The sequence below is a fragment of the Palaemon carinicauda genome, chromosome 1, assembly GCF_036898095.1.
Source record: "Palaemon carinicauda isolate YSFRI2023 chromosome 1, ASM3689809v2, whole genome shotgun sequence".
In the NCBI taxonomy this organism is placed as follows: domain Eukaryota; kingdom Metazoa; phylum Arthropoda; class Malacostraca; order Decapoda; family Palaemonidae; genus Palaemon; species Palaemon carinicauda.
In genome coordinates, this window is record NC_090725.1 from 73,916,152 (window position 1) to 73,926,151 (window position 10,000).

Below are 10,000 nucleotides of genomic sequence, written 5' to 3' on the forward strand. Positions count from 1 at the left end.
GAGTTCAGCTGGTACTGTTTTGTCATATAAGTGAAAAAGATTTCGAAACCAGATTTAAATAACATAAATATAATGTAATCATACCATTAATTAGGAAGGAGTAAAAGAAATACTGTATTGTCAGGATATATAGTAATAAATAGCGACCAATGAATACAAGCTACTCTTACTAAGGTTTAAGATACTGAACCAAAATATCTTAAAGAATGCCTGAACAAACTAGAACTAGAAACAAATGTTAACATAAGATACATGAGTGACGAACATAGGCTATCTGAACCAAGAACAAATAGTAAATTTGGTGAAAGGGCTTTTAGCTACTGTGCGCCCAGACATTATAATAAACTGCCAACTGAAATGAAGGACCTAAAGGGAGCAATTGAATTTAAGAAGAAACTAAAGACATTACTTTTCACAAGATCATATGATTTAGAAGATGCTACAATCAAAGAATAAGTTATAATGAAAATGTTTCGTTAGATGATTGATATGGACCCGCCCGAGAAGTAGTTCACTCGACTTCAGTGGAGGGTTGGATTTAAACCCAAAACAAGCAAAACGAGCAAAGCAATATTATAAAATCGTGCAGAATTGATCAGCAGCTATAGCCCAGGAATGTATAAATTTGACGAACTGCTTGTAAGCAATGTATTTAGACATTAATCATTTTTAAATCAGCTGTGTAATAATTTTTATGTTTTTATATTCTTTCTTTTTTTACTACTCTCACAAAGGTGACTATGAAACTGTTTCTAGCTTTTAGTGCTACTTGGCCCAGAGGAGGCATGACAAATTCGTTACGAAAGCCCCAGGTCAAAATTTCGTTTTCTGATCCTTCCTACAGCTTAGTGAAATTATATATACATACATATACACATATAGTATATACGAATACAAACACATACATACACATGCACATGTACACACATACACAAATGCATACTCATGCACATATACACACATACACACACAAAGATAGTAGGTTGGCCAAGGCACCAGCCGCCCGTTGAGATACTACCGCTAGAGAGTTATTGGGTCCTTTGACAGGCCAGACAGTACTATATTGGATCCCTCTATGTAGTTACGGCTCAGCTCATTTTTTCTTTGCCTACATAGGCTATACACCGAATAGTCTGGCCTATTCTTTCCACATTCTCGTCTGTCCTCATAAACCTGGCAACACTGAGATTACCCAACAATTTTTCTTCACCCAAGGGGTTAACTATTGTAGTTGCCCAGTGGGTACTTTTCTCTTGGTAAGGGTAGAAGAGACACTTTAGCTATGGTAAGAAGCTCTTCTAGGAGAAGGACACTCCAAAATCAAACGATTATTCTCTTGAAATGGATAGTGTCATAGCCTGTGTACCAAGGTCTTACACTAACTTGAGTTTTCTTGCTTGAGGGTACACTCAGCACCCTATACTATTTTATTTCTCTTCCTTTTTCCTTGAGGTTTTTGTAGTTTATATATGAAAAATTTATTTCAATGTTGTTACTGTTCTTAAAATATTTTATTCCAAGTATTCATTACTTCTCTTGTACTTTATTTATTGCCTTATTTCCTTTCCTCACTGGGTTATTTTCCCTGTTGAACCCCTAGGCTTATAGTATCCTGTAAAGACAGTGAGACAAGCTTCACCAACGACAACTGACAGTTTATTCAAACATAAGTTGGAATATAATACAGGGTGCGAACGGAAAAGTAGTACTATATTCCCACGTATGTTTGAATAAACTGTCAGTTGTCGTTGGTGAAGCTTGTCTCACTGTCCTTACAATCCTGCTTTTCCAACGACAGAGAGAGAGAGAGAGAGAGAGAGAGAGAGAGAGAGAGAGAGAGAGAGAGACCTTCCCCTGGCAAGGAAGCATAAGGAACTTTTTACTCTTACGACTGGCTCAAAACAATTAGACCAAGCTCAATAAGATTTCGGATTCATTGTTCATGTGAAGGACCAATGCCAGTTGCAGGCCAGAATAGCCCAATAACGTAATCGGTTATAACAATAAACAAATACATATGACACACAAATCAGACTCCCAACAAAGTTTGGTGGAATGGATAAATTCATTTACTAATCATATGAAACTTTTCCCTATATGCTTAATTTCCCATCTAAGTGCAAAATCATCATACCAAATAATAATACGACCATTGTTTATGACCAATTATTCAAAATTTCCCCTAGATTACAGGAAGGATTTGTTATGGTGGACTAACTTAATTTTCATACTATATTGACTTGGGCTTTGGCCACAGCGCTGGCTTATGTGACAAAAAATTCAATATATCATATCATATATATATCTCACAGGCTACGGTATAGCCAACTTAAACAGTAACCTAAGATGAAGGCTCGTTTCTAAGAAAAGAATGCATGAACAAGGTACTTGAAGCTACCCAAATAACAATATGCTAGAAATACCAACAGAGGATAATCAGTAATGTACTTTATCCCATTCATTTCCCTCTCCCATTCCTAGCAATAGTAAGAACGATTAAAAAAAAAGAAGTATCTCGCAACTATTCAAGGAAAGTGTTGCTATTCTGTGGAGCGTTAAATTAGAGACAGGAATGGCGCCTTAAACCTTGAATAAAAGTCACAGTGCTTGGACGGAGCTTACTGTTTCTTCCCTGTATGTTGACAGCTGATGTCCTTCTCACTGTCTAGAACTCTGGAACTCTAGATCTTATAAGATTACTCTGGTATTTCTAATTCTTTTTTTCACTATTTTAATAGGAGTTATATTTTTACATCAGTTCTCCATATAACCTTGAAATTTCATCGACTAACCTAATTTTCATACTATCAAGCCGTATGTGGCCTCCTTGGTCACAGCGCTGGGTCATGTGACAAAAATTCAATATATATATATATATATATATATATATATATATATATATATATATATATATATATATACATATATATATGTATATATATATATATATATATATATATATATATACATATATATATGTATATATATATATATATACATATATATATATGTATATATATATATATATATATATATACATATATATATGTATGTATATATATATATATATATATATATATATATATATATATATGTATATATATGTATGTATATATATATATATATATATATATATATATGTATATATATATATATATATGTATATATATATATATATATATATATATATATCTCACAGGCTACGGTATAGCTAACTTATGTGCAACAAGACAAAACTTGACCTGGTTTAATATGTCAACTGTAATCTGAGCTGTGTAATTATTGTGTATTGCTCACTAAACTCAAAATATACAATTTAAAAAAGTATCTTCCGAAACAATAGATAAAAAACACAGGAAAGAAATCGAAAGTTCTTCATTACCCATAGACTTTGATACCATAAGATATGATTACAAAATTCATTCATATTATTAATTAATAGTAGATGTCATAAGCAGATTTGCGTCCAATAAAAAAACACAATGTAGGCCTACTTAAACACGGGAGGTTTATTTAGTCAAAGAGTTACACGTAAAGGGAAGTACTGTAACCGCATGCTCGAGAGAAGAGACTGTTTAATGTCAACATTTTAAATGGTAAAGCACAACAATCATAAAATTACTGATAAAAAGAAAATGACACCAACATAGATTTGAACAATGGATAGGCACAACATACATGAAAATGAAATTTACTTAGAGAAATAGAAAAAAATGAGTAGTATCCACCTACCTGGGTGGGTGACGAGACCGTCATGAACGCGGTCGTTCTTTCTGTACATTTAGTTAGCCAGAACGACCCTTCCAGGCATTATTTGCTTTAATAGCTTTAGCTATTTAGAATTTTAGCTAGGGATTCTTATATTACGTCATTGTTGTCGTGGATTTGGCTATTTATATCGAGCCTCACGAGTGCTAGGCTTCCTAGCCTAGGCACCTACACACTTCATGCATGATATAACCTTCCTGGTAAAGTTTTATTGAAGCTCAGGCAATATTTTAAACATTTATGATATTACTGCCTTATGTTTTCCATCGATTTTACACATTTATGATATTACTGCCTTATGTTTTCCATCGATTTTACACATTGATATTACTGCCTTATGTTTTCCATCGATTTTACACATTGATATTACTGCCTTATGTTTTCCACAGGACGTCATGGCTATCTCACCCAAAAATAGATTTTTCGCTTCGCTCAAAATCCGTTATTTTGCCCGGCACACAACACAACAATAGCAAAGTAAACCCGTTACTGGAGGTAACTCCATTTATAGAGCCCGATTTCATAGCTCTTTTCGACACGTTTCCTACTGTACGACACAAGACTTAACCTTGTATAGCAGAACTAACTTGACCAGTTCTTTGATGGGAACAAAGCATTTGCATTCATTAGTTACCACTGGTTTCTAGTGTTGATCATTATCATCTTGATTTAAATAACTGCACTGTTGGTCTGATACTAAGAAATCTAGTGACATTCTATTTTGCGATGTATAGGTCTACGGAATTGGGCTTTATAAACGCATTACACCACATAAAATGCATGACATTTATATCCCGTACATCGTATAATAGCTTATTGCTTTGATACATTAGTTATGTCTATTTAAATACCAATACATTAAACACTAAGGAATTTAACACGGAAAACGTTATTCTATATATTTTATAATCATGTCTACGAATCAGAACGAGACCAGACTTCAGTCCTAACGGACTTTAATTTAACAGTACAGTAATACACCTTTGAAAAACATTGTTCAAAAGGTCATCTTATCTAGCAAATTCCATACAGCTTGCCGCCACTGTTGACCAAATTAACCTATAGCCATCTTCAGCTCTTGTTTAAGTTCAGACTGAATTTCAGAGTTCATGACGTCTGGTGCTTTACTTGTGTTAAGTTTGAATGGTTGCCGTAGTTAGTTTGAATTTCTAGTTACAGTGTCCAGTAAAGCTTGGTTCGGTCCAAACTCACACACATCATCAGCACTAGGTATGTGGGCGCTGATCACTTTCAAAAATGTTTTTTCTTAAGCAGAGCAAGTTGCCTAAGCTTCTTCAGTTATCGACACATGATGGGGTTCTAGTTACAGTATCTAGTAAATCTTGGTTCAGTCCAAACTCACACACATCATCAGCACTAGGTATGTGGGAGCTGATCACTTTCAAAAATGTGTTTTTCTTAGGCAGAGCAAGTTGCCTAAGCTGCTTCAGTTAACACACATGATGGGGTATCAGCCAACGTCGAATGTGAAACTGTTCCCTGGCGTTGAAAGCTGTTTTCTCTCGTGTATTTCACAGTTAACAAATACAAAAGGGAATATTTTCTGTATCCCGTATGAGAAATACATCCGAAACACAAAACCGTGACAGTATCACTTTTGAGAAATACATCCGAAACACTGAACCGTGACAGTACGGACTACGGACTACGGAGGGCAGAAAATAACTGTCCGAACAGGGTTGCCAGGTTGGCCTTTTTCGGGCCCAAAAACTTGAACTTGGCTTTTTTTCGTGCTAGATACCTAAATTTGGCCTTTTTAAAATTGGTTAGCCTTAAATGCTATATTTTCGGCCTTTTTCTACTATTAGGTTGGCCTTTTACAGCTGCAGTTGATCAGACGTTGGGCTTTTCTCATTTGGTAAACCTGGCAACCCTGGTCCGAAAAAGCGGGAAACTGGCAAGAAGTTTGTTTACATTTGCAAATCGTGGTTCCCCATTGGCTGACTAGAAGAGTTCATAGTCACATTTTTTTTTTTAAATTCAAGTAAATATTTCCTTTTTCAATTGAACATCGTAAATATGCTTTATATTTTATGTTCCCGACTTTTCCTTTACCCTGTTTTTTTATCACTATAACCCCTTTGACGTTTTAACTTTAAGCCTAGTTTTAAGAGAACACTCGAACGCACTCCATCTCGTTTCTCTTCCTTTTGTTTTTTTTTATTTTTTTTTATAGTTTATATATCAAATATCTATTTTAATGTTATTAATGTTCTTAAAATATTATATTTCAATTGTTCATTACTTGTTTTTTAGTTTATCATTTATTTCCTTTATTTTTCCCTTTTGGAGCCCTTGGGTGTATACTGTAGAAGCCTGTTTTTCCAGATAGGGTTGTAGTTAGTCTAATAATAATGATAATGATAATAATACCTTTAACGTTTTACCTTCAGACCTGATTTTATGTGAATGTCTCTAGTTATAATTATAAGTGGTAGTACAGGGTGTATATCTAGGATCACTAGTACTGTACACAAAAATGGGACCTAAAGTAACACAGCTGGTATGAAATAAACAGAAATGTGAATGTTAGTTGATGGCAGAAAATGCAGAATAGAATTGTCAATTAGTTTACTTATTTTTTCTAGTCTCGTGTTTAAATATACATAGATAGGAATGTAATTGCTATGTCACTAAATCCAGCTGAAGGACGTGACTGTTGCCGATATGCGGTTCCTGGTTCCTGGTTCCTGGTTCCTGATTCCTTATTGCTCACTTCTATCTCTTTATAGATAGGTGCAAAGCTTCTAAGCTTATTCTTATTGTTATTAAGTTTATATCACCTGTGCCTTAGATTAATTAATATCATAATGAGGTTATCAATCTTTACTTTTATTCCTTTCTACCTTGAAATTAGATAAGATAACACCTTGCTATCATCAGTTTTGGCAACCTATTGCTGTGGTGCGTGAGAGATTAGTCTCTTGGTTTGTTTTTCCACGGTTTTTTTTTTCTTTCTTTCTTTTAAGTACAATATACTGTACCTCTTTACCATCAATACTTAACAAAATACTGATTGCTCGACTGTGGATATGGTTGCGAAGCCCAGACTTACAAGCCTTATCTACCAGCAACACCCTTGTATAAACAAAGTTCATAATATCTATCATTAGGTTACTCATTACCCAAAAAGCCTTGCAAAGAGCTGTGGAGTTGAAGCCCGTTTGTAGCTAAATTGTGAAAAGAAAAGATGAATAGTTGAAAAATACATATACTGTACTGTACATATATATTTGTATATTCATTTATGTATCTTTATATGTGTTTCTGTGTATTCATATATATATATATATATATATATATATATATATATATATATATATATATATATAGATAGATATATATATATATATATATATATATATATATATATATATATATATATATGAATACACATAAACACCCGTATATATAGTTATATGCATATATATATATATATATATATATATATATATGCATATATACATATATATATATATATATATATATATATATATATATATATGCATATATACATATATATATATATATATATATATATATATATATATATATATATATATATATATATATATATGTGTGTGTGTGTGTGTGTGTGTGTGTGTGTATATTCAGGTCTAGGTATGTTTTTAGACAATTAGATGCAATATATATCCTCGTAATTATTGTAGAAAACATCAATTATTCCCATTTTATATCATCTCAACCCAGTATTTTCACCAATGAATTTCTTTTTTTAGGGGTAAGCCATGGTGATGATCTTTACTACCTATTCCGAGGAGGTCCTCTTCTCCAGCCCTTTGAACCCCTCACAGAAAACCCCACAGATATCACGGCAGAGAAGGACCTTCGTCTGAGACAGATCATGCTGAGTCTGTGGATAAACTTTGCAACTACCGGGTAATGAAGACATTCTCTCTCTCTCTCTCTCTCTCTCTCTCTCTCTCTCTCTCTCTCTCTCTCTCTCTCTCTCTCTCTCTCTCTCTCTCTCTCTCTCTCTCTCTCTCTCTCTATATATATATATATATATATAATATACAGTATATATATATATATATATATATATATATATATATATATATATATATATATATATATATATATATATATATATATCCGTGTGTGTTAGTGTGTTTTGTGTGTACAGATTGATCGTACACACATACATACACACATACATACATAAATACATACATACATGCATACATATATATATATATATATATATATATATATATATATATATATATATATATATATATATATATATATATCCGTGTGTGTTAGTGTGTGTTTTTGTGTGTACAAATAACTCGTACAGAGAGATGTTTCCAAACTTGTGAATATATATTTATATTTATATTTATATTTATATTTATACTTTATACTTTATACTTTATACTTTATACTTTATACTTTATATATAATGTTGAGATTTCAATATTTCTGTTCCTAATCATCAAATATAATAATTTTTACTTGGCCATTAGGTGATTGTTATCATATTTGGACATGCAAAGACTGTTTTAATTTATTTTGTTTTTGAAAAAAGATAATCCTAGATCCAGTTTTCTCAATTGAGCCTCCAGGAAAGACATCTTCACTTTATTTTTTGAAAGAGGAAAACTTATCATCTTTCAAACACTCATTTTGATTCATATTTGCCTTTTCAATTTCTGTTTTGAATATTTTACTTCTCAGAGTTCCCTTAACTACAACTATTATTCTGGATGTAATGATGTTATTCCCTTTGCATATATTCTAAATGTGAGGTATACAAAAGTAATAGTTTTATAACAGTTTTATTGTTAACATCTTTGCCATATCATTAATGTCGACAATATTTCTAAGTACAAGATTTACCAGAAATTCCTTTGTCAGTGACATAGATATCATCACAAGGTTTACAAAAAAAGTCCTTTGTCAGTGACATAGATATCATCACAAGGTTTACAAAAATAGTTCTTTGTCAGTGACATAGATATCATCACAAGGTTTACAAAAAAAAAGTCCTTTGTCAGTGACATAGATATCATCACAAGGTTTACAAAAAAAAGTCCTTTGTCAGTGACATAGATATCATCACAAGGTTTACAAAAAAAGTCCTTTGTCAGTGACATAGATATCATCACAAGGTTTACAAAAAAAAGTCCTTTGTCAGTGACATAGATATCATCACAAGGTTTACAAAAAAGTCCTTTGTCAGTGACACAGATATCATCACAAGGTTTACAAAAAAAGTCCTTTGTCAGTGACATAGATATCATCACAAGGTTTACAAAAAAAAAAAAGTCCTTTGTCAGTGACATAGATATCATCACAAGGTTTACAAAAAAAAGTCCTTTGTCAGTGACATAGATATCATCACAAGGTTTACAAAAAAAAAAAGTCCTTTGTCAGTGACATAGATATCATCACAAGGTTTACAAAAAAAAAAGTCCTTTGTCAGTGACATAGATATCATCACAAGGTTTACAAAAAAAGTCCTTTGTCAGTGACATAGATATCATCACAAGGTTTACAATAAAAGTCCTTTGTCAGTGACATAGATATCATCACAAGGTTTACAAAAAAAAGTCCTTTGTCAGTGACATAGATATCATCACAAGGTTTACAAAAAAAGTCCTTTGTCAGTGACATAGATATCATCACAAGGTTTACAAAAAAAGTCCTTTGTCAGTGACATAGATATCATCACAAGGTTTACAATAAAAGTCCTTTGTCAGTGACATAGATATCATCACAAGGTTTACAAAAAAAAAGTCCTTCGTCAGTGACATAGATATCATCACAAGGTTTACAAAAAAAAAGTCCTTCGTCAGTGACATAGATATCATCACAAGGTTTACACAAAGAGTCCTTTGTCAGTGACATAGATATCATCACAAGGTTTACAAAAAAAGTCCTTTGTCAGTGACATAGATATCATCACAAGATTTAGAAAAAAAGGCCTTTGTCAGTGACATAAATATCATCACAAGGTTTACAAAAAAAAAAGTCCTTTGTCAGTGACATAGATATCATCACAAGGTTTACAAAAAAAGTCCTTTGTCAGTGACATATATATCATCACAAGGTTTATAAAAAAAGTCCTTTGTCAGTGACATAGATATCATCACAAGGTTTACAAAAAAAGTCCTTTGTCAGTGACATAGATATCCTTCCTACAGGAACCCCACACCTGACGATTCCTTGGGATTCCAGTGGAGCC

General features: G+C 32.5%; 1 protein-coding gene across 2 annotated transcripts in view; it reads left to right on the plus strand.

Moving 5' to 3' along the window:
• The window catches only part of LOC137648994 (venom carboxylesterase-6-like), a 139,535-nt gene that overhangs the window by 127,325 nt on the left and 2,210 nt on the right, over nucleotides 1–10,000 (plus strand). For both annotated transcript variants that reach the window (XM_068382146.1, XM_068382145.1), the window contains exons 10-11: nucleotides 7,530–7,689; nucleotides 9,960–10,000. The exon at nucleotides 9,960–10,000 is cut by the window's right edge and continues 74 nt beyond it. In XM_068382146.1, coding sequence (XP_068238247.1) covers nucleotides 7,530–7,689; nucleotides 9,960–10,000 — 201 coding nt within the window. The remainder of the gene's footprint in view (nucleotides 1–7,529; nucleotides 7,690–9,959) is intronic.